This window comes from Homarus americanus, unplaced genomic scaffold (assembly GCF_018991925.1).
Source record: "Homarus americanus isolate GMGI-L3 unplaced genomic scaffold, GMGI_Hamer_2.0 scaffold50924, whole genome shotgun sequence".
In the NCBI taxonomy this organism is placed as follows: domain Eukaryota; kingdom Metazoa; phylum Arthropoda; class Malacostraca; order Decapoda; family Nephropidae; genus Homarus; species Homarus americanus.
In genome coordinates this window covers 5,009,458-5,036,172 of record NW_024718094.1, presented here as the reverse complement: position 1 = coordinate 5,036,172, position 26,715 = coordinate 5,009,458, and the positions used below count along the sequence as shown (strand labels likewise).

The following is a 26,715-nucleotide window of genomic DNA, read 5'->3' as shown; positions in this document are numbered from 1 at the left end:
TTTCACCCCAAGGTCCATCACGTCAGACCCAGGGATTTCTCAAGAGAGTACCCGTACCCTGAGGTGTTCCTGGGTGCTGGCACGGTGTAGTGATGTAGAAGTGACGTAGTAACAACAGTGTAGTACATGCTTAGAACGGCGGGAAAAGGTATCTGACAATCGGCTTGTGGCTTAATTTACAGGAGAACTTTTTGGCGTGTGGTGACACAACCTGTATGGACAGGACACTCTTCTGTGACGGGAAGGCTGACTGTAGCGATGGTTCTGACGAAAACGCATGTGGTATGTACCGACGTGTGTTGGTGGCCCAGTCTCACCACTGACTCCATTATAAGCATGGTTAACTCTGACCTCTGTAGAGTGACGAGGATTGTTGACTCGGTGATACTCCAGGGGTTACTCTTAGTTTCCTCAGGTTATGGTTATGGCTTCCCTTACGTGGATCCTCTGACTTTTACATAGAGTGAAATTCATGACTCCTTGCGCGAAACTTTTGGCTTTCCTAGAATGAATTACCAACTAACCAAGGCTGACATCCGTGGCTTTCCAAGGGTGAAACTTGTAACTTACTATGGGTGAAACTCTTTTATCTATCACGGGTGAAACTACTCACACGAAACACGAACCTACTCCCTCGCCAACTCCACCCAGTAGCATCTTCACTACAAAAAAATGGTGGCAGCTTTCACCTTAAGGTAACTTGTAAAGGATTAGTTAGCCACTACTTAACCACTTCAGAGACAAGTTACTTGATCTTAATCCCCCTTGGAATGCCCACTTTATTTCATCACTAATCCCACTGGTGTAATTAATATCTCTATTCACCACTGGAAAAATAATCCCTTGACTGTTGGTTTAAGTGACTTTGGTATCTTCGTGGTGACTTAGATTGACCAGCTCTAAGTGTCTTGTTGCCTCTTAACATTTCCAATAATTCTACTCCCCCCCCCCCTACTTCTCACTCTTCCCTGTATTTCCCGTGAGCTGCAGGGCGTTGGATCATTCTGTCAAATTCTCTCTCTTTCTCTCTCCTTTATTACTTCCTCCTCTTCCTCTCTATTTCTCTCTCTCTCCTTTTTACCTTCCCCTCCCTCCCTCTGATCATGTCTCTTTCCCTCACTTCTTTCTCCACCTATCAGAACCCACTCTCCTTTTTCCTCTTGCCTTTCTTCCATTCTCCTCTCTGATACCTCCTTCTTCTTTTCCCAATATCTACTTTTAACACTTCTCCTACTCTTCCTTTTTCCTCTCTCCTCTTCCTCCTCCATTCACCTCCACCTATTATTTCCTCCCCTCCAGAACGACATGTTGGCGTGTGGTGACGGAACCTGTCTAGATAGGAACCTATTTTGTGACGGTACATACATACGACTGTCCTGATGGATCAGATGAGACGGTGTGTGGTACGTAACTTAACAAGGATAGTGCTGCATGGAACGATTCACAAAGTAACAGAAACACAAAAGAATCTCACGTATAAACAGCTGCTACTTGGAATGGAAATTAAAGGTTAATCAATAGGATAAGAACTATAGCTATATGAACACTTGTGTATTACAGCAAAAATATAAATAAATTATATATATATATTGAGCACCTTAGTTATATACACAGCACTAATAAAAGAGATTTAGTAAGAATATAAAGAATTTAACTTTTGGATAACTGCACTGAAAGAGAATGGCGTTAAAAAAATACATACATACATACATACATTTTAAAGCACTGTAATGGTAAATGGTAACAGTAAAATGATTTAGTATAAAGAACAAAAAAAAAATCCTAACACGTAATTATAAAAGCAGCTTTAAACCGGATGCACTAAAACTAAATAAAAGAAATGCATAGAAGAAAAAACCCACTAAAATGCACAAATCCAAAGCGCCAAACACAGAGAAAAAAAAACATACGGAGCACACGAAGATTGTGAAATAGTTTGGAATTCTTAAAGGTCACTAAGATAAGTTTTTTCATGACGTCATCGAGGAAATTGTTCGAAGAGAATATTTCAGGTCAGTGTTTAGTTGGCCTTCCATCTCCTTGTTTATCTCTCACCTGTTTATCTCCTACCTGTTTATCTCTCACCTGTTTATCTCTCACCTGTTTATCTCCTACCTGTTTATCTCTCACCTGTTTATCTCTCACCTTTTTATTTCTCACCTGTTTATCTCTCACCTGTTTATCTCCTACCTGTTTATCTCTCACCTGTTTATCTCTCACCTGTTTATCTCTCACCTGTTTATCTCATCTACCATCCCTAATAATATCTATCTCAAATTCCTTCTCCATGTGTCTCTCTATTACCACTACCTCACACACACACACCAGCTGTATCTCCTTCTGTGTGTTTGTTGCACGCTCCTGCATGCAACTTACAGTACTCCTTGGATATTACACTGTGCCTACAATCTATACTCTCAACACTATCTATTGGTAAAACTAGAAGAAATAGATCCTAACTTCATCAATTTTGTAATATGAAGTAATTCCCTTCATTATTCAATTATCAACTTTGGAAAATAAATATACTTTTTTCACTCATATATATATATATATATATATATATATATTAGTATATATATATATATATATATATATATATATATATATATATCTATATATATATATATATATATATATATATCTATATATAAGTATATATATATATATAGATATATATATATATATATATATATATATAAAGATATATATATATATATATATATATATATAAGGGTTATTCATATATACAGCATATATAAGGAGAAGAAGTAAGGCCTGGCAGCAGCAGCAGCAGCAGGCAGGCAGCAGCATACAAGGCAAGTATAAGGCAGGCAGAAGGAGCAGCAGCAGCAAGCAAGGGCATAAGCATACAGCAGTAGCAGTAGCATAGCATGTTGCTATACATATATACATATAGCATATCTATATATATATATATACAAGCATATATATATATATATATAATTTAATCTTGTAATATTCAGTAAAAACATATTTAATATTTTTTGGATGATTTTGTAAAGTGGATTATATCATTTGGTAATTATATGTGTTAGTTTTTTTTTTTTTTGAGAATGTAAAGTAAGATAAACTTAAGAGTTCTCATCCTCCCTCCTCTATTCACACCCATCCACCCTCCAATCGATTTCCACCCACTTTTTCCCAACCCATCCTCATCTCCACCCTCCCACTTATTCCAACCCACACCCTCCCTCCTCTCTTCACACCCATCCGCTTATCCACCCTCCCCACCCACATTCACCTCTACCTTCCATTTCATCCCATCATCCATACCCTCTTCTATCCCATATCCACTACCCAATCCCGCTCACTGAAGCTGCTCATTCCTGCAGACATCAACAGTGATCCCAACAGTGCCCCGACCTGCAACGCTGAGGAGTGCCGCCTACCTGACTGCTTCTGTTACAACGATGCCAATGAGGTGAGGGTCAACCCCATTCACACTTAGCAAGGTCACACTAAATCATGAACATTTGATTTATTTATTACGTTGAAGTTATGTTTAATGTGAACGAGGTCCTCATAGGTCAAAATAATAAAACTCAGATTCATACATAAAACCTCCTAATAACTCAAAACTATATTGCTAATACCATTCCCTCTTTCTCCGTTGTCCTTATAGATCCCACACAACATGCAGACGACCACTGTGCCCCAGATGGTCACGATCACCTTCGACGACGCCATCAACAACAACAACATGGACTTGTACCAGCTGATCTTCGACCAACGCCTCAACCCCAACCAGTGCAGCATCAAGTCCACCTTCTTTGTTTCCCACAAGTACACCAACTATTCTGCCGTGCAGGAGATGCACCGCCTGGGACACGAGATCGCCGTCCACTCCATTAGGTAAGAATTAATGTTTGTGGTGCGCGCGCGCGCTCGTGTGTGTGTGTGTGTGTGTGTGTGTGTGTGTGTGTGTGTGTGTGTGTCTGTGTGTGTGTGAGAGAGACAGACAGACTACCATCCTGAAGATGTACCTTAGGCCACGAGATCACTAAGCACTCAGGTGAAGAAATGCACCTCTTGGGAAACTGCCTATGCACTCTATCAACTGACACTGGACTTATTGTGTGTAAGAGAGAGAGAAAGTAAGACTAACTACTCCTGGATATGCACCCCTTGGGAAAATCTATCTATCCATTCTCTTATGTGACACAAGACTTACAGCATGTGTGTGTGTGTCTATGTGCGTCTGTGTATGTATGAGAGAGAGAGAGAGAAAGACTAACTACTCCTGGATATGCACCTCTTGGGAACTCTATCTATCTACTCTTATAGGAAACAGTAAATGGTGTCTGTGTTTAACCAGGTACTCCACCATCTAGGTCAGGCACTGCTTGGAAAACTGTCTCTGCGCTCTATCCTGGGAGACAAGAGGTAGTGTAACCAACCAACACCTTCACCGTCTAAGAAATGCACCTTTTAGGAAACTCTTATTATCTCTGCACTCTACAGCATGAGACATGGATTAGTGTGTACATTATATAACCAACTAGTCCACCGTCTAGGACACGCACGGCTTGGCACGCTCTATCTATGCACTCTGTTACGTGAGACAGGAAATAGTGTATGTATGTGCGAGAAATGGTAGATAGGCAAATAAGTCAATTCGCCAAATATACAAATACTGTTAATATAGTTTATGAAACAAGTGTAGGTGATGTGTAGGTTCTCTTTCGTGGGTTTAACATTTAATGTTTTCGTCTTTTTTTACGAAATTATTAAAAATTATTTCTTAATGCAGAAGCAAGTAACGGACAAAATCGAATTTGAATTTCCTTAAAATCGCGTGTTAAGCTTTCTTACGAAGAGCATGACGAAGGAGAAGACTTTATAAATGGTGCCTTTAAGACTACGGCGTTAAGCTAGTTATGAAATATAATACCAACTAAATTACTGTAAATTCAGCTAACTAACCTTATATAAAGTAACTAAAGTGAAAGCTAACATTTAAATAAGGTTAGTTTAGACAGCGTCATCTCTCACATCACTTAATGCCGTGGTCTCTTACAACTATAAAATGTTCACAATTCACTAGGCGCTGCTATCAGCACCCAAATGATTAAGTATAAATTGGCGTCTGACTGCTTCCGCAACCTGTTTCTGTGATAAGAAATAATATTCAGAAATTCTGTAAAACTAAATGGAAATCAATAAATATTAACGACGAGAAAGTAAGCCTCACATATTACTGATATGTATCAATAGTACTATACGTAGCTAGCAAGATACAGATGAACTTATAAGTCACATTACCTAATGTTTGGTAGAAATGATGAGAACACAACCAATCAACATATAGTGTCAGGCCTTGAGCTGGGAGAGAACACAATCAAATGTGCATAATAGTCTCAGGCCTTGAACTGAGGAGTGGGATAAAAATTGTGGAAGATACAGTTATCAGATACACAGATATTTCTCTAGAATCTACGAAATTTCCACTGGTTAAAAGCATGTTTCGTCTTGGTTCCCTCAGCCACAGCAACAACGAGACTTACTGGAGCAATGCAGGTCAAGACGAGTGGGAGCGGGAGATGGGTGGAGCCCGAGTCGTCATTGAGCGCTTCGCCAACATCACCGATAACTCCGTCATTGGAGTGAGAGCCCCATATCTTCGTGTGGGTGGTAACAACCAGTTCAAAATGATGGAGCAAAATACCTTCCTGTACGATTCAACCATCTCGGCGCCATTAGAAAAAACACCACTTTGGCCCTATACCCTCTACTACCGCATGCCGCACGCCTGCCACGGCAACAACCAGAACTGCCCAACTCGCTCCTTTGCTGTGTGGGAGATGGTCATGAACGAGATGGACCGCCGCGAAGAGCCAGCCCTCGAGGAGGAGCTGCCCGGCTGTGCTATGGTCGACTCTTGCTTCTCCAGCAAGCCCACCGCTGAACAATTCTACGGCTTCCTCCAGAACAATTTCGATCGTCACTACCTCACCAACCGCGCTCCTCTTGGTCTCTACTTCCACTCTGCCTTCCTCAAGAACAACCCGGAGATCCTGGACGCATTCCTATACTGGGTGGATGAAACATTAGCCTCCAACAAGGACGTGTACTTCGTTACCATGACGCAGGTGATCCAGTGGATGCAGGATCCAAGACCCACTAGCCAGTTGGTGAACTATGAACCCTGGAGGGAGAAGTGCGACCCCCAAGGCCCTCCCTTCTGCTACGGCGGCACCAACTGTGAACTGAGCACTGACGAATTGCCGGGCGAGACGGTGCGCCTCAACACATGTATGCGCTGCCCCAACAAGTACCCCTGGCTAGATGATCCTCGGGGTGATGGATTCTTCTAAACTCCTTCACTACCGCCATACTACTAAGGCCTACCCTCCTGGGTGAGCCAGTTTCCCTTTTCCTGGGTGCAGTTTCATCCATGTAAATATCGTTCTATAATTTGTACGTGATTATCCGTGCAAACGTCTTCCCGTTGCGAAAGGATAGTCGTTTGTTAGAGAGGCGTGCAGAACCTCTGCCCATATATAGCATCACGACAAATTAGGGCACCCTGTTGTTGGGGTCGAACGAGGTTGCTAGCACCCTGCCCTTTGAAGGTCACCTTCCCGCAGGTTACCCACGGCGGGCCACTTTATATTTATTGGAGCTGGAGGCGCCCTCGCCCACACCACCGGTTCTCCGAGGTAGCCGCTACTACCCACAAACATCTAGTGTTTTACTAGCTATGGTTATCGTCTACAGTTATAGCGTATTTTTTTTTATCGTACACTTTATGTTTAATGTTACCTAATAAACCATTATTCCTCGGTATTTTTTTTATTTATATATGTAACGCGCACCAAATATCTTCACTTTGTATATCTGTTTTCTTCGTTCTTTACAAACTTATTTTCTCTTCCCCAGGCTACTATGGCTCGTAGGATTACAAGCAACACAGGGGTGAATGTTCAGTTAGCCAGTGTTAGTGGAAGCTAAGACACGGAACATCTCGCTCAATGGTTGTAACATCCCACAATGTTTCCTACAAGCTTGAGTTAGATAACCTGCGACAAACTTTTCAAGACATGACAGAATATTTTGTTTTGTGGTTTTAGAGTGACTCCTCCTCCCCACCCCCCAACTCCTTTCTCTTCCTTAGAGGAGTGGTGACTGTAAGCCATATATCCAATGCTACATACATCTACCGAGGCCAAAGAAATCTTGGTCTGGCATTGGTGGACTATCTCTATATGAAGTTGATGACTGACTGTTTTACTTATGACTTAGCAGCGCATTATATAACGTGAGGAAACTTTTTATCAGGTACAGCTGCTCCAAGACACTGTATATAGGACAAAGTGTTTCTTACTTCAACTGTCTACGTTCTTCAGCGCTCCGGCAGATCAAACCCAACCATCACTATGTCTAATTTTAACTGATATGAAACACTGACCGTTGCAATAAAGGTTTAATTCACCTATGGTAACAATGTTCAGTATTTTGTTCCTGTATGGTTCACTGATGTTTTCTTTTAATTCAACGGGGCGCCAAAGGAGTGTACACAGTTGGCGCAGATGAAGGTAACAGCATTTTATGGATGCCTTAAGGCGGCGTCACACTAGCATTTCTATTGGCAACTTTTTCATTACTGTCGACTTTTTTCGTTAATCGTCCGCGTTGTTGTTGGTTGTTTGTCAAACGGTACAGACCGTCTGTACTGACAACTAGTACGACAACTTACCGGAGTCAACTCAAAATCCATAATTGATACTGCAAATAGTTTATAAAAAGTAAACCAATTTTTACTTAAAATATAAAGCTATAATTATTATAAAGTAATTATTATTCTATTTCCCAACAGTACTCATTATTTTGTTTAATTTCGTGATTTTAAAAAGGAAAACAAATTAATTTGTTGTTTACATTTTGACCACGCGGGAATAACAAAAACATGATGGAGCCCAGAGATAAAATAATTTCCCAAGTATGGACACGCCTCTCCGAGAAGTTCTTGGTGGACCAGATAAGGCAGCGCCGCTGTCTCTGGTATCACCAGGACTCTCCATACACCAAAAAAGGCGTAGAATTCCTGCACCTTCTTCGTCAGTTTTACGATTTTCCGAAAGATGACAAAAAAAATCGACGAAAGAATGCCAGAGTGACGCTTCCTTTATGTGTTTTTACTTTCAAACTAATAGGTAAGAAATACTCGGTAATTCTGAAGATCTTTTTCAACGTCATTAATATTTACTTCTCCCCCATTTTCATCTTTTTTTTTTTTACAGAATTACTAAAAATTATTTTATTTTTTTACAGAAACTAGTGGCGGACACATTACCAAAAGCGAAAATGAGCTTACTTACAAACACGTTGAATATACACATGAGCAGCAGCTGTCAGTCAGTTGTTAACATGTGGCGATACGTGAGACTACGGCATTAATTCATTTATGAAAGAACACAACCAAGCTTACCTGGCTTGTGTCCTTTTAGGTTAACGTGGTTTGTCACGTTAAGTTAACGTGGTTTATGTCACGTCAGGTTAACGTGGTATATGTCATGTTAAGTTAACTTGGTTTATGTCACGTTAGGTTAACTTGGTTTATGTCACGTCAGGTTAACGTGGTATATGTCATGTTAAGTTAACTTGGTTTATGTCACGTTAGGTTAACTTGGTTTATGTCACGTCAGGTTAACGTGGTTTATGTCACATTTTGACAACGGGTTAATGCCTTAGTCTCAACCGCAATGTGTAAACAAATACTGGAAACTGTTCTCGCAGTATGGAACATTTACCTCCTGTTTTTATGCAAGTTCAAAAACGTCTGTCCGCCAACTATTTTTGTAATAAGAAATAACTTTAGGAAGTTTGTAAAACAAGGGCGGGGAGGGGGAGGAGAGGGGGGAAATACTTAACAGTGTGGCCGCGCAAGAGATCTTCACCAGTACCATACACGGGTTCATCTGTACAATATCTTGGAGAATCACGTAGTTTTCCGTCTAAGCCTATAGAAGTATTACCAAGCTACACATATGGAGTCAAAATATTGTAGGCTTGTGGAGACAGACAGACACATGTATGAGTGATTAAATGCTGCGTGGAAAACAAACAAATACTAGGTGAGATACAAATTAGATGGATAAACAAGTAAACCGAGAAAAATGTAGGTAAATTTGTATACAAATATATGAATTACATCACCAAGCCAAATAGAATTATAAAAATGCTGGGCACAAATACACAAACATTTCTATAAGCCTTTCAAGCTCCTCTTCCACTAGCTATACTGATGTTTCTCACATTGATTCCCTCAGCCACAGCGATAATGAGACCTACTGGAGTACAACAAGCGAGGATATGTGGGAGCAAGAGATAGCTGGAGGGCGCATCGCCATCGAAAGCTTTGCCAACATCACCGATAACTCTGTCATCGGCGTACGAGCCCCGTTCATGCGTGTAGGCGGCAACAACCAGTTCAGAATGATGGAGAAAAATACTTTCCTGTACGATTCAACCATCGTGTCGCCCATGCAAAACCCACCACTTTGGCCCTATACCCTCTACTACCGCATGCCGCACGCCTGCCACGGTAACAACCAGAACTGCCCAACTCGCTCCTTTGCTGTGTGGGAGATGGTCATGAACGAGATGGACCGCCGCGAAGAGCCAACCCTCGAGGAGGAGCTGCCCGGCTGTGCTATGGTCGACTCTTGCTTCTCCAGCAAGCCCACCGCTAACCAGTTCTACAACTTCCTCCAGAACAACTTCGATCGTCACTACCTCACCAACCGCGCTCCTCTTGGTCTCTACTTCCAGTCTGCCTTCCTCAAGAACAACCCAGAGATCCTGGACGCCTTCCTAATCTGGCTGGATGACACACTGGCCTCAAACAAGGACGTGTACTTCGTTACCATGACGCAGGTGATTCAGTGGATGCAGGATCCAAGACCCACTAGCCAGTTGGTGAACTATGAACCCTGGAGGGAGAAGTGCGACCCCCAAGGCCCTCCCTTCTGCTACGGCGGCACCAACTGTGAACTGAGCTCTGACGAACTGCCGGGCCAGACGGTGCGCCTCAACACATGTATGCGCTGCCCCAACAAGTACCCCTGGCTAAAGGATCCTCGGGGTGATGGATTCTTCTAAACTCCTTCACTACCGCCATACTACTAAGGCCTACCCTCCTGGGTGAGCCAGTTCCCCTTTTCCTGGGTGCAGTTTCATCCATGTAAATATTGTTTTATAATTTGTACATGATTGTGTCTAGGCAAACGTTTTCGCATTCAAGACGGACATATGCCTGTCAGGCCGAGGGGTGAGGACCTACTGCTCAACGCAGCACAACAACAAGCCGTAAAAAGTCTAGCTGCAGGAAAATGCCGGGGTTTCAAAAAAACCCTGCCCATAGTGGGTCACGTCCCCTAGAGGGTTACCCATGGGGGGCCCCTTCATATTTATTGGAGATGGAGGCGCCCTTCCCTCTTCCTGTGGTCGCCCACACCATCGGTCCTCTAAGGTGGCTGCTACAACCCACTTACATCTGAGGGTTTACCAGTTGTTTTGATCGTCTAGAATTTTAGCGTCACTTGTTTTTACCTTCCATATTATGTTTTATGTTACTCAATAAAACCATTATTCCTCAGAACACTTTTATTAACAAATACATACATAAAAAAATTAAATATATATATATATATATATATATATATATATATATATATATATATATATATATATATATATATATATATATATATATATATATATATATATATATATATATATATATATATATATATATATATATATATATATATCTTGTAAACCACGCTAGGAAACTATTGTACATAAATTATCAGACATGTTGTACTGTAGAGTGGAACATTGTGTCCTATAAGTTAGAGTTCAATACATCGTACCAAACGTCTCAAGAAAACCTGAAAAAGTTTCTTAAGGTTCTTAAAACACAGCAACACATATTCCCCCTTCTCCTTTATCTGTCGTTCACTTTTCCTCTCTGTCTTAAGTCATCGGCCACTTTATCTGAATAGCAGTAATTGGGCAATCCTTCCGACGCTAAATAATATACAGTATAACTATTGTTACACACACACACACACACACACACACACATATATATATATATATATATATATATATATATATATATATATATATATATATATATATATATATATATATATATATATATATATATATATATATATATATATATATATATATATATATATATATTATATACTGTACACAAGGTGAGTCAAAAGTCTCCATTCACACGGAACCACGGTGGCGAATCCAGTGAGCCAGAAACTTCTGATCCAGCCACTGGCACACGAGGATACCGTAATGGGGTGGCACCCCATCTTGCTGAAATGTAATGGTGGCCACATAGAGCATATTTTGTGACTTACAAGTGATCGCATAATAAAGTGATCATTTTGCCTATGTATGAAGACTTTTGGCTCAGCCTATATATATATATATATATATATATATATATATATATATATATATATATATATATATATATATATATATATATATATATATATATATATATATATATATATATATATATATATATATATATATATATATATGTGTGTGTGTGTGTTTAAAGCAATTTTCAGGGTTATATTAGGTACCTCATTACTTCCACACGACACGCGTTCTCTCGTAAATTTAAACAAACACTGCTGAACTATGCCTGCTTTTATCTGTAACAAACAGAAATTTTGGCAATGACCAACGGGCAGTTTTAGTTCAATTGAGGCAGAGTTTAATGATGGCTAGCTTTACCTCCTCGCCGAGAGCAAAAGGGGTACCTTGATTTAAACGCAAAAGACAACTTTACCATATAAGCACACACACACACACACACACACACACACACACACACACACACACACACACACACACACACACACACACTGACGAATGACGCCTCCAGGTTGAGGGCACAAATGTGGCACACAATCAGATGAACGTACAGTACTTCGTCAGAAACTAACACAAGTGTAGAGTAGAAATACAGAAATAACAATTATTCAGATGAACTGATGTTTCTGTAGTTCCCACGACCTTCCTTTCCACTGGTTAAAACAATGTTTCGTCTTGGTTCCCTCAGCCATCGCACCAATGAGACTTTCTGGAGCACGGCTTCTGTGGACGAGTGGGAACAAGAAATGGCTGGAACACGTGTCATCCTTGAGCGTTTCGGCAATATCACCGATAACTCCGTCATAGGCCTGCGAGCCCCGTTCCTGCGTGTGGGTGGTAACAACCAGTTCAAAATGATGGAGAAGAACACCTTCCTGTACGACTCCACCATCTCGGCTCCCTTACGAAAAACACCACTTTGGCCCTATACACTCTACTACCGCATGCCGCACGCCTGCCACGGTAACCTCCAGAACTGCCCAACTCGCTCCTTTGCTGTGTGGGAGATGGTCATGAACGAGATGGACCGCCGCGGAGAATTCGCCATCCATGGTGACTTACCCGGCTGTGCTATGGTCGACTCTTGCTTCTCCAGCAAGCCCACCTCCGAAGAGTTCTACAACTTCCTCCAGAAAAATTTTGATCGTCACTACCTCACCAACCGCGCTCCTTTTGGTCTCTACTTCCACTCTGCCTTCCTCAAGAACAACCCAGAGATCCTGGACGCCTTCCTAATCTGGCTGGATGACACACTGGCCTCAAACAAGGACGTGTACTTCGTTACCATGACGCAGGTGATCCAGTGGATGCAGGATCCTCGACCCCTTAACCAGCTGCAGAACTATGAACCCTGGAGGGATAATTGTAACCCCAAAGGCGCTCCTTTCTGCTACGGCGGCACCAACTGTGAACTGAGCACTGACGAACTGCCGGGCCAGACGGTGCGCCTCAACACATGTATGCGCTGCCCCAACAAGTACCCCTGGCTATTGGATCCTCGGGGTGATGGATTCTTCTAAACTCCTTCACTACCGCCATAGTACTAAGGCCTACCCTCCTGGGTGAGCCAGGCCCCCTGCCCCTTGGTGTAGTTCTTTCTCTGTAGATATTGTTTTATAACTTGTACATGATTATGACTAAACGTCGTCATGTTTCACATAGATATTTGTTTGTTAGTTCGAGGCGTATGGGGCCGCTGCCAAGGCATGGTGCCAGAAAATGCCAGGGCAGGTCCCGCGGCCGGGATCGAGTTGTGGCTATTAACCCCCGAGCAGGTTACCAACGATGCCCCCCCCCCTTCATATTTATTGAAGCTGAAGGCACACTTTCCTCTTCCTTTGGTCGCTCATACCACCGGTCCTCCTAAGTGATCAATACTACCCCTGCACATCTTAATTTTACCTTCATGTGATGACCTTGATATAAAAAACCTTCCTTCCAAATTATATTTCCCAATAAAACCATTATTCTTTTTTCTCTTTTATTTACTTCTACATGCATATGCCTTATGACTTAAACTGGGTGTCTACCTTCTCCTGATATTACTGATCTATACACTATTTCTAAGATTAGTACAGCACATATTATAACATGTACCATATGGATGATTATCTAAGTCACTATTATTAGTGGAAGCTAATGCATGACATAATTTTGCATTGGGTGTATTTGTATTGTATCCTAGAAGCCTAAACCAGATACCCCATGACAACCTTCTGATGACACAACCATAAACTTTTCTTTTAGTACTAAAGAGTACAAGTCCTCTTCCTCCTCCCTCTCACCATCTCTATATTGATCTCTCTGTCCAAGGAGAAATGACTCCAAGCCATCCCTGCCGTGTTGCATATATCATTTCAAGGATACCGGATTCTCGCTCTGGCATTAGTGGGAATTATAGTATAGAGTGACTGATTACGGTGCCTAATTGTTTTAGCTTAATCACCTCGTGTGACACCTATTTCAAGTGAGATGACTTAGTAGGGTGTACTCTACTGCATACTGAGGGATGGCTTACGATATGTATGTATGTATGTATGTATATATATATATATATATATATATATATATATATATATATATATATATATATATATATATATATATATATATATATATATATATATATATATATATATATATATATATATATACACAAAGAGAAAGAGGCAGAGATAATGCTAAATATGTACACATGTAGAGGGATGTATAATTCTTCTTCCTAGAAGGTGGAGATGTTGGTAACACAGGTATCTAGCCAGGTAAATAAATTGATGTCCTGGTAAGTTGATAAATGAATTAACATAGACCAGGGGTAGAAAGAATGTAGACACTTAAAAAAGAACACATTCTTAAGTATATCCAGCTCCTCATCCCCTACCTATACTGATGTTTCTCACATTGATTCCCTCAGCCACAGCGATAATGAGACCTACTGGAGTACAACAAGCGAGGACAAGTGGGAGCGAGAGATAGCTGGAGGGCGCATTGCCATCGAAAGCTTTGCCAACATCACCGATAACTCTGTCATCGGCGTACGAGCCCCGTTCATGCGTGTAGGCGGCAACAACCAGTTCAGAATGATGGAGAAAAATGCTTTCCTGTACGATTCAACCATCGTGGCGCCCATGCAAAGCCCACCACTTTGGCCCTATACCCTCTACTACCGCATGCCGCACGCCTGCCACGGTAACAACCAGAACTGCCCAACTCGCTCCTTTGCTGTGTGGGAGATGGTCATGAACGAGATGGACCGCCGCGAAGAGCCAACCCTCGAGGAGGAGCTGCCCGGCTGTGCTATGGTCGACTCTTGTTTCTCCAGCAAGCCCTACGCTGATCAATTCTACAACTTCCTCCAGAGCAACTTAGATCGTCACTACCTCACCAACCGCGCTCCTCTTGGTCTCTACTTCCAGTCTGCCTTCCTCAAGAACAACCCAGATATCCTTGACGCCTTCCTAATCTGGCTGGATGACACACTGGCCTCCAACAAGGACGTGTACTTCGTCACCATGACGCAGGTGATCCAGTGGATGCAGGATCCAAGACCAAATAGCCAGTTGGTGAACTATGAACCCTGGAGGGAGAAGTGCGACCCCCAAGGCCCTCCCTTCTGCTACGGCGGCACCAACTGTGAACTGAGCTCTGACGAACTGCCGGGCCAGACGGTGCGCCTCAACACATGTATGCGCTGCCCCAACAAGTACCCCTGGCTAAATGATCCTAAGGGTGATGGATTCTTCTAAACTCCAACTTTGGCGCCATACTATTATGGCCTACCCTCCTAGGTCAGCCGGGCCCCTCTCCCAGGGTGCTGTTTCATCGTTGTAAATATTGTTTTATAATTTGTACATGATTGTGTCCAGGCAAGCGTCGTCGCGTTTCGGATGGAGTGTCGCCTATCAGGCAATGGCGCGTGAAGCCGTTTCCTAGGCATAAAACCAAGACTAACCGATGTATCGTTGTGGGGATCAAGCCAGGATCGCTAAACCTTCCCTCTTCCCCCGTGGATCATCCCTTATCTGGCCATCCACGACGACCCTCTTCGTATTTATTGTAGCTGGAGGCGCCCTTCCCTCTTCCTTTGGTCGCCCTCTACTTGGCCGCTGCTGCCCCAAAACAACTAAGGTTTTACCAGCTGTGATCATCGTATAGAGTTATAGCGTCACTTGTTTTTACTTCAATATTATGTTTTATGTTACCCAATAAAACCATTATTCCTCAATATTGTTTCATTTACTGATTATAAACGGTGTTTAGTATCCATATTCCCTAACGGGCAGTCATGCCTGTGGGACTCACTTTCTCCGGGCAGTATTTCCATTGTTAAGTTTGTTTTAACTGTTTCTGTGTATATCCCCCGAAATGAGAAGTACTATAGTACTCTAATGTATATAAAGGGCGAGCTGTAATGAGTTTACTATTTAGTGAGATTTATAAAGCTTAAAAAAGTTGATTTAGATAATGATTTTCTTTAACTGAATTGTCTTAAACAGAGACACTGTCGAGTGGCTCTATGTTCCCTGGACACAAGTGTAAAATACGCTCACGTAAGTTGTAGCGGACCAGGGTGGGGCATCACTCACTAATATTTTTATCACTCATGTTCTGGGAGATGTAGACGACATGCAAATGTAATCATATGTTCAATTGATTAACCTACGTTAATGAAAGAAGGTGAGTTGAACACTTGGCTTAAAGTACAGTACACTGTATCCAAGACGCCTCACACTTCTCAACACAAGACCGATAACTATTCTCGGTATAAAGATGTATAGCGACGCCTGTGGTTAATAAATTTTTTGATTTTTTCTATGAAAAAATTAACTTAAATTTTAATTTGTACGGTATTTTTAGTCTTTAAGAAATTTTACATATAAACACGACAGCTGCTCGATAGGCCGATGGTGAACGTAGTTTCATTTCTGACAATTAACACGACAAAACAATCTTACCTATATGAGAACCTGTAATGCACACAGGTAAATACATGTAAAAAAATTCACCTGTGCATGCAGTGATTCAAACCCGGACCACCAAGATTTGCAGCGAGGCAGCAATCCACTTATTGGAACACAATGGACTAAAGGCTACCACTCCTTAGCTGCTCACTTGTAACTCAAGGTCCAACACCCACAACTTTGTGCTAGGAATTTTATTAAAATGCTCTCTAGGACCCGTGTGTGAAGGGTCTGCTTTAACCATCAGGCACACAGTTACAAGTTAAAAGCCAATTGTAGTCCAGTGAATGGTTGTTTGACTGACAAACTTTGCGGTTCGGGATCGAGTCCCGGCACGCACAGGTGATTTATGTTTAACCCAACTTATCCAAAGTAAAATATACGTAACAAAAAATTACTTAAGATTTAAATTAGATTAGTCTGGGTAGGTTCGTGCTGTCTGTCTTACGGCATAATCAGCCAAACGTGGAGTCCTTCACCACTGAGCCCACCTGTGGGTTTCTCTACAGATCGAAAATACTGAAAACCATCTAGCAAGTTTTAGTTTTCGAAAATTAAAATTAAATCTATTCTTTTGTAGATGACTCATTTTCAAATAATTGTATCATACCGTCTTTGCTAAACAGCAAAATCTGGAGTCATTGGGCTGTAGTCACAAATCTGGCAAAAATCTAGAATTGAGAAGAGTCAGAAGGGACCCGTTTGGGAGCATACCAAGGCCAGGGTGACTGTTTACTTCTGGTCCGGTCTCTTATTGATTCGGGACAGTCGTGTTATGACGAGTGAACAGCAGATTGACTGATTTACTCCCACACTATTCACTGAGTCAGCAACCTAAGCCTCCTCAAAGAGAGAGTGTACAGTAGTAGTATTTATTAGTACCCCAGCTAGCAGTATTGTGAGAGTTTTTATCGCTCGTCATTTTTATATGAGAATGATACGTATCATTTAAACGCGGTGCCTAACACAGAAATAAGGATTTGCAACTTTTAGGGTCACTTCACTAAGAAGGAAGGGTGCTGCAACCAAAAGGATACAGCGCTCGCCCTCTATCCTAAGGCACACTGGTTCACGCACAGGGCATCCCTAGTTCACTCAGCTGTGACTGGGTCCTTATCTTTGAAGTTACGGAGGTGAAGATGGTCGACTCTGCCCAGGAGGATGATAAACAGTGTGGTATATTCACACTACCCGTAAAGCATATGTGTGTAAATAAGGTATTGAAATTAATCAAATCAAATAATTCCAAAAATTTTAGTCAGCCAAACAAGTATTGGTTCCTCTCTTTGCCGAGTTATATGTCTATGTTCCCACTACAACCAAGGACAGTGGTGGCCTTGACGAAGGGTCAAGAGCTTTTTTACTTGCAGCACATTACCATAGCCTTCAGCCATGAAAATGGAGATGGCGGTTATGCAAGGTAAAACTAATTTTTTTATCATCACCGTCAAAGGTGGCAACAAAGTCTCTCCTGGAATTAATGAGGTGTTCTACAGTTAGATGTTCCGGAGATCTCGAGTGTTCTTCTGCATGTGTGAAGTGTGATGAACGAAGTCCTCATTATAAAACTATGAATAACATAAGAACATCAGTAGATTGATCATGATATCTGATGCTAGATACAACATATGCAATTGCTGATCGTAATGATCATACATTAAACCAGATAATTAGAAATATTTAGTTGGCACGATATTTACGAAAATTTAATATACAGTATATTATGATGAAGCAAATTATCTCACGGTGGAGTAATATTCTTGTTTTCTGCCATTGTAAATGAAGGGTTTTAATGAAGGTGATTTACTGGCACAGCTTCCATGTCCCACGAAACAATATTAAGAGTATTATTAACACTACTCAAACAGCTCACCTAATATAAGGCAATAATTCTTACGCGGAAGAAATGTGGCGGCCATATTGGATTTCTGCAATTTAGCCAGATCTCCCAGAGGTGAATTTTGGTGGAATTTTTGTTGTTTTAGAGGCCATTTTGAAACCCACAGTAAAGAAAACAAAATATATTATATTTGTGATCGAATAAACCTCAAAATCTCAAAGACTAATTAGACATTATGGAGACACGTTTCCTCACCTTCCCGGAAACATACAGTACAGGTGATCACAGAAAGAACATGGAAAACATTTCAGAAAACGAAAAAAAAAGTACACATGAGATATAAGAACCTCCATTACTGCGCAAGGATAGAACAATAGGATGATGATATAATTGGCAGTCAACCAGGAAGAGAGACAAGAACTCGCAGCAAAGAGATGGAACACATAGGCTGGTTATTATTGTTTTAATGGCCTAAAAAAAAAATACTTCGATATAAATTTACCGCCGAGACAGGTGTAGGTGAGTACACTTCACTGTACTGTAGAGTTGACTGTGAGAGTGTAACATCACCTAGCGGACACGTAACACACTATACCTGTGGATGGTATCGTTTTAGCCCTACTATAATGTTCTGTGGACTGTGTAACCACATTTCGAAATTATATTCTTTTAACCGGAAACATCTGATAACCGTACCAGTATGTAATAACTAGACTGGATTTAAGAAGTTTTATTCAGCAATTCCCAAATGCTCTCTTTGAATTGGGACTAACTCCTCTTACTTCCTTTCTTTCTTTGAGGAAAAATGACTCTTTAGTCTTCCATTCTCTGTTAACAGTTATCAGCAACAATTCACTGACTGTTGAGCAAACTTTATTATTAGGCGTCACAAGCATGTTAACCAGGGATATTAGAGCGGATAGCGACACCTACCCTGGGACTGATAAGTAGATATATAGAGGGTAGATAAATATGTATATCAGCGGATGAATCAATTATTAAGTGGATCACAGGGAATAAAACCGGGACATTGTCAGATGAAGAGAGAACCTCCCTGAGGCAGTAAGACAGTAGCACGCTTAAGGCACCATTCATTATATTAACATATTTCTCTCAACTCTACCCGCTTTTTTTCCACTGGTTATAAGAATGTTTCGTCTTGGTTCCCTCAGCCATCGCAACAATGAGACTTTTTGGAGCACAGCTTCTGTGGAGGAACTGGAACAGGAGATGGAAGGAACACGCAGAATCATCGATCACTTTGCTAACATCACCGACAACTCTGTTATCGGTATGCGAGCACCATTCCTTCGTGTTGGCGGCAACAACCAGTTCCGGATGATGGAGAAGGTCCAATTACTGTACGACTCTACAATGATGGCGCCTCTGCAGAACCCGCCTCTGTGGCCCTATACCCTCTACTACCGCATGCCGCACTTCTGCCAAGGCAACAACCAACAGTGCCCAACTCGCTCCTTCCCTGTATGGGAGATGGTCATAAATGAGCTGGACCGTCGCGACGAACCAACCGTCGAAAACCAACTGCCTGGCTGTGCTATAATAGACTCCTGCTTCTCTAGCCAACCCACTACAGAACAGTTCTACAACTTCCTCCAAAACAACTTTGATCGTCACTACCTCACCAACCGCGCTCCTCTTGGTCTCTACTTCCACTCTGCCTTCCTCAAGAACAACCCGGAGATCCTGAACGCTTTTCTAGCCTGGCTGGACGACACACTGGCCGCCAATAAGGACGTATACTTCGTTACCATGACGCAGGTGCTCCAGTGGATGCAGGATCCTCGACCCCTTAACCAGCTGGAGAACTATGAACCCTGGAGGGAGTCTTGCGACCCCAAAGGCCCTCCCTTCTGTCACGGCGTCCCCAGCTGTGGGCTGAATACCGACGAGCTGCCGGGCGAGACGGTGCACCTCACCACCTGTATGAGCTGCCCCAACAAGTACCCCTGGCTTAAGGATCCTTTGGGCAAAGGATACTTTTAAGCATCTATGTTATTGTTTATTATTTATACAACACTGTTTAGGTAAGCTTCGACCTGGCCCAGATGGACATTATTATATTATTGTTAGTACGGCATGGCGGGTCAGTTGTCACTACTATACTTCTCAAGACATAAGTTTTACCTAGCTGTGATAACGTGTGTCACTTGTTATTACTTTTTAATGTTTTATGTTACAAAATAAAATCTTTTTTTGTCAAAATACTTTTACTTACATACAAACAAAGATACCCTTTGCCTGCAACTCTTGAACTGGGCGTTATTTCCATTTAAATTCTCTAAAGCTGTTATTCTGTCTGGTACTACGATGACTAGCACGTACAGTACATCACTGTTCACTGAGGACACTGCGCCACAGAACCCTTAGGTAACTGGCTACATGCGAGGTGCAGGAGGTAAACTGACTAACCCATAACAAACTCTAATACACGGGTGAAAATAAATTCTCGCTATGATAACGAGATGCAGTGATAACGAGATGCAATGATAACGAGATGCAATGACGAGATGCAGTAATAACGAGATGCAGTGATAACGAGATGCAGTGATAACGAGATGCAATGACGAGATGCAGTGATAACGAGATGCAGTGATAACGAGATGCAGTGATAACGAGATGCAATGACGAGATGCAGTGATAACGAGATGCAGTGTTAACAAGACGGTGATGACGAGATGCAGTGATAACGAGATGCAGTGTTAACAAGACGGTGATGACGAGATGCAGTGATAACGAGACGTGATTTTCTATGATATTCAATTTAGAAAAGACTTTTTTTACTTTGTGATAACAGACACAGTACAGGAGCTGCTGAAACAGACCTTCTCCTCCCCCCCCCCTTCTCTCTCTCTCTTCCCCTTCTTACCTCTCTCTAGATAAGTCTCTCCTCTCTCTATCTCCTTTCTCAATCTCTCTCTGTCCCTCCTCATAATGTGTCTCAATCTCTACTCTCTAAATCTGTCTCTCTCTCCTTTCAATATCTCCTTATCTCTATCTCGCAGTAACATAACTCTCCGTAGCTGTGTCTCTCTGAAGGGGTGGGGAGAGAAGAAGAGATCTGGTAAACAAAGATGAGACATAGAAAAAGGAGACATACTAAGGGGGAAGATAAATATGAAATGAAAGAGAAGAAGGGAGATAAAGAGAAGCGTAAATAAAGTAGGAGAGATAGGGGAAATAAATAAATGGGGGAAGAGATACAGTTATAATAAAGAGATGAAGGTAGGAGAGACAGATAGAGAGAGAAGAGCCAGAAAAAAAGAAAGAAAAACAGAGAAGACACAGGTAAAGAAAGACACAGAAAGGAAAGACAGATAAAGAGACAGAGAGGAGAAACACAAAGAAATAAAAAGACAAAGAAGACAGAAAAAATAGACAGAGAGACGGAGAGAGAGAGAGAGAGAGAGAGAGAGAGAGAGAGAGAATAACGTTTATTTACACAGTCTTTTGCATCAATTAACAACATGATCTCACTTCCTCATTTACAACAACCTTTACCACATCTTTTACATTACTTACACATATTATATCTTTCATACACACACACACACACACACACACACACACACACACACACACACACACACACACACACACACACACACACATTATACCGATGCATATACACTTACAGTAATTGGTTCATTAAGGTCATGACATTAATCACTAATAAACAATCTGATCTAACAAACATTAACTTAAAATGTTTACCTGTTGCCCTCAGCCTTGCACAGGATGTAAGGGGGTGCCCAATAAACTAGCCAAGAGCGCTGCATGGGGGCAAATCTGAATAGCCATCCAGCGATTAATTAAAAAAGAAAAGAAAATGAAAGAAAGGAACTCTACTTTCTCCTTAGCTATAAAAGAGTTAGTCTATCTCCACTTTTATATTTCAGGCTTAATATAGACTGAGATAAGGCCTTGATATACAATCGTGATATTTTTACTGAACCAAAACATGTAGGTAGTGGTGGTGGTGTAGGTAGTGGTGGTGGTAGTGGTGATGGTGGTGGCGGAGGTGTAGGTAGTGATGGTGGTAGTGGTGGAGGTGTAGGTAGTGGTGGTGGTAGTGGTGGTGGTAGTGGGAGGTAGGTGGTGTGTGGGTGGGGAGGTGTAGGTGGTGGGTAGGTGGTGGGAGGTGTAGGTGGTGGTGGTAGTGGTGGTGTGGTGGAGGTGTAGGTAGTGATGGTGGTAGGAGTAGGAAGTGGTGGGGATAGGAGGTGTAGGTAGGTGGTGGTAGAGGTGGTGGTGGAAGTGTAGGTAGTGGAGGTGATGGTGGAGGTGTAGGTAGTGGTGGTGGTAGGTGGAGGTGTAGGTAGTGTGGTGGTAGTGGAGCAGGGCGGTGATGGTGGAGGTGTAGGTAGTAGGTGGTAGAGGTGGTGGTGGTGGTGGAAGTGTAGGCAGTGGTGGAGGTGATGGTGATATTGGTGGTAGAGGCATTGGTGGTAGGAGGTATTGGTGGTGTGACGTAGTGGTGGCGGTTGTGGTAGTGGTGGCGTGTGTAGGTATTGGTGGAGGTGTAGGTAATGGTGATCTAGTGGTGGTGGTAGGTAGTGGTGGTGTAGATATTGTGGTGGTGGTAGTGGTAGGAGGTAGTGGTGGAGGTAGTGGTAGAGGGTAGTGGTGAGTGTAGTGTGTGGAGTAGTGGTAGGGGAGGTAGTGGTGGAGGTGTAGATAGTGGTGGTGGTAGTGGTAGTGGAGGTAGTGGTGGGAGGTAGTAGTGGTGGTGGGAGGTAGTAGGGTGGGGAGAGTGGTGGTGGAGAGTGGTGGTGATGGAGGTAGTGGTAGAGGTAGTGGTGGTGGTGGAGCTAGTGGAGGTGTAGGTAGTGGTGGTGGATGTGTAGGTAGAGATAGTGGTGCAGGTAGTAGTGGAGGTACTGGTGGTGGTGGTGTAGGTAGTAATGGTGGTGGTGGGAGGCAGGCGCCCAGGAGCTACGTACCTCCCCCTGCTTACTCGCTACCCAGGACAGGAGAAAGTCAAATGTCTAGATTCTTGGTACCAGCCCACCCCTGCCCACCTCGGCCAGTTCTAACCCACCCCAGCCAAGTTTTAACCCACCCTGTTCATCCTCAACATGCTGAGATTTCTAGCCTACTCCTGCCCACCTCTGAAAGTTCTGGCCTACTCCTGCCCACCTCTGAAAGTTCTGGCCCACTCTTGCCCACCTCCGCCAATTTTGTCTATCCTACCTCGTCTGTTACCTAATGCAGCCTTGTCTAGCCTAGTCTAGTCTAACCTATCCTTGTCTAAATAAATTATTTTTACTATGTTGGGATAAAAAGAGAGACCGATAGACAAATAGACAAGGAGACCGGCAGACAAGGAGACCGGCAGACAAGGAGACCGGCAGACAAGGAGACCGGCAGACAAGGAGACCGGCAGACAAGGAGACCGGCAGACAAGGAGACCGGCAAACAAAGAGACCGGCAGACAAGGTAGACAGATGGAGATGAGGGAGACAGAGAGAACTAAACATATTAATAGACAGATAAAGGCAATGAAAGAAAAACAGACATGAGGAACACAGACAAATAGACAGAGACAGAGAACTAGAGACGGGTAGACAGATAGACAGAGACAGAGAACTAGAGACGGGTAGACAGATAGACAGAGACAGAGAGACAGGCGACCAAACCTATCAATGAATAGATATAAGATCTTGAGAGAGAGAGAGAGAGAGAGAGAGAGAGAGAGAGAGAGAGAGAGAGAGAGAGAGAGAGAGAGAGATAATGAGGTATAGAGATAGAGAAAGACATCGTCATATTTATTTTTACTCCCAGGTATCCACAAGCGCATCCTTCAACCCCTGACCTGTGATCCCAGGTTGCCAAATCAGGCTGAAACCTTCCACCTCAAAAACCCCCCACTTTCAACCATCCGTTCTCTCCTAATTCCTAAAACTAAACTCCCAATAACATCAACTCCTTCAAGAATATTATGTTTGTGGTTTAGAAAATAAATAAAATTCTTGTGGTTGGTTAATGGTTAGTTTTTGGCGGGTATTGGTAAGGTATGGAGATGAGGAGGAGGTGGTAACAGTGGGTGGCAGTGAAAGGAGTAGTGGCGTACAGCGGTGGTTGGTGAGCTTTGGCCTGGCCTGTGGTGGGTAGAGGACAGGGAAGGGAAGGGAAGGGAAGGGAGAAAGAGACAGATATAGAAATAGACAGAGATCAACAAAAAAGACACACACACACACACACACACACACACACAACGACTACTACTGTATTATTTGACCCGTCTGACACATCCAAGGTAGAAGAAACAAGTACTGAACCCGTCTGTTTAATATCCACCTGCCAAATTTGGTCGGAATTCAATGCCATCTAGCTTACCCCACCTCACTTAATTACAACTCCCGAAAAGACAGACATACACACGGAGAGCGAAAGTATATAACACCTTGAGGGTTTTTTTTTTTTTTTTTTTTTGCTCGTACATATGACCCTAGAGGTTAATTAAGCTGTTGGCCGTCAGGTGAAAATCTAGAGAAAAAAAAATAATGAACTTAGAAAATCAAAATTGACACTACGCTGTATGTGATTAATTTCAGGTAGTTAGTATTAGGTTGATATATCTCACCTGGAATTTATTAAACATGACCAAATTAGAGCCTTCCTGTTAAACCTATGGTGAGGCTACACGAGTACTATGATTATACGTTACTTTCTGTCTATAATGTTAGTCATTATACAGCTGAATAAAAGGAGGTTGTAATATTAAACCGAAAAATCACTGATGAGAAATTAATCTATCCCCACCCAACGTAACCTTACCTAACCTAACCCAATATTAATTCCCAACAATTTTATTTAACTAGCTATTACAGGAAGACAAAAATAATAATTTATCAATCCACACACACACGCACACACCTATAACTGCCGGTAGAATGGTGGTGGTGGTGGTGGTGGTGGTGGTGGTGGTGGTAGGAAGAGAGTGAAAGGGGGTTGATGGAGGTAAGGACATGATGGTGCTAGTAGTAATAGTGGTAGTGGTGATATTTATTGTGGTAGTAATACTAGTGGTTGTAATGTGTGGTAGTAATACTAGTGGATGTGATAGTAGTGTTGTTAGTGAGGCCAATATTGGCAAACAGAGTATTGGGTTTTATATCTAGAAGTGTAAGTAATAAGAGTGCAGAGATCTTATTGCAACTATATCTTGCGCTAGTCAGGCCGCACCTCGATTATGTGGTTCATTTCTGGTGCCCCTATTATAGAATGGATATCAATTCACTAGAGTCGGTGCAGCGAAGAATGACGAAAATGATTCCGGGACTTAGAAACCTTCCATATCAGGATAGGTTAAAGAAACTAAACTTGCATTTCCTAGAAAGACGAAGAGTGCGGGGAGATATGATAGAAGTATTTAAGTGGGTGAAAGGAATCTATAAAGGAGATATAGATAAAGTTCTTATAATATCCGAGCAGGATAGGACTCGGAGCAACGGATTCAAGTTGGATAAGTTTAGGTTTAGGAGGGAGATAGGAAGAAACTGGTTCACAAATAGGGTGGTGGACGAGTGGAACAAGCTAACCAACTTTGTAGTAAGTGCTGGAACTCTGGAAAGTTTCAAAAGGAGGCTAGATAGATTCATGGATGATAGAGAGTGGTAGTAACTCTCGACAGGAGCTGCCATGCACAGGCCAACCGGCTTATTGCAGACTCCTTATTTTCTTATGTTCTTATGTTCTTATGATTGTCGTGGTGATATAGTATTACTGGTGGTAGAAGGGATGACAGCAGTGATGGTTGTGGTAGTGTTAGTAGTGATAAATCAGATGTGTGTGTGTGTGTGTGTGAGGAAATTCATGGGTGAGGAATCTTTGGTGGAAGACGGTGGTGCAGCATCTTTGTCCTAGACTGACGGATGAGGTCTGGTGGTGTAAGGAGGATGGGGGATAATTTTGCATACTGTTGTGTTACAGTTGGAACAGAAGGGAACACGTACTCGAAGTTAAGAAATATTGTAGGAGAATTGTTCACATATTCTTAAGTTCCAACGCAGTAAATGTGAAGAGTTAAGTCGACGAAGAATGTGGAGACAATAGGCAGCGGATTTGGTGATAGTGATACCGTGTTCTTCCAGGCTTGGTTAATCGTGTGTAATCCTGCAGAGGAGGCTGGTGGGTTGGTGTTGGGGCTTAGAGAGACGGCAGGAGGTAGAACATGGTTGACAGTGAGGTCAATGTGCATAACCATGATCTTGGTACGGTTAATGTTGAAGTGGTTGGCGGCGGTCCAACTCTGGAGACTGCTGAAGGTGTCCTGAAGGGCGTTGTAATCGAGGCACGCATTGCCATCACTGATACCAGAGGTGGAGTCATCAACAGTTACAGTGACAAGGAACATCACTCAGGGAGGATGAGGAAGCTGAGAGGCCTTATCCTTGTGCCATGGGAAACGCCGCAGGTGAGGGACTGAAAGATGGAGATAGCCCCTCGGAGACG

The 26,715-nt window shown here is 42.3% G+C and overlaps 1 protein-coding gene across 6 annotated transcripts in view; it reads left to right on the top strand.

Annotated features, from left to right (window-relative positions):
* The window catches only part of LOC121859149 (chitin deacetylase 1-like), a 34,084-nt gene extending 13,621 nt beyond the window's left edge, over positions 1-20,463 (top strand). The window contains exons 4-8 of one of the 6 annotated variants that reach the window (XM_042355880.1): positions 183-282; positions 3,357-3,445; positions 3,647-3,876; positions 5,507-6,380; positions 9,294-9,399. In XM_042355880.1, coding sequence (XP_042211814.1) covers positions 183-282; positions 3,357-3,445; positions 3,647-3,876; positions 5,507-6,338 — 1,251 coding nt within the window. In that variant the 3' untranslated portion in view covers positions 6,339-6,380; positions 9,294-9,399. Of the gene's footprint in view, positions 1-182; positions 283-3,356; positions 3,446-3,646; positions 3,877-5,506; positions 6,381-9,293; positions 10,622-12,127; positions 13,412-14,353; positions 15,665-19,412 lie in introns of those variants that run through there. The other 5 variants (XM_042355885.1, XM_042355884.1, XM_042355883.1 and 2 more) reach the window with 5 other exon arrangements.
* The last annotated feature ends 6,252 nt before the right edge of the window (positions 20,464-26,715 follow it).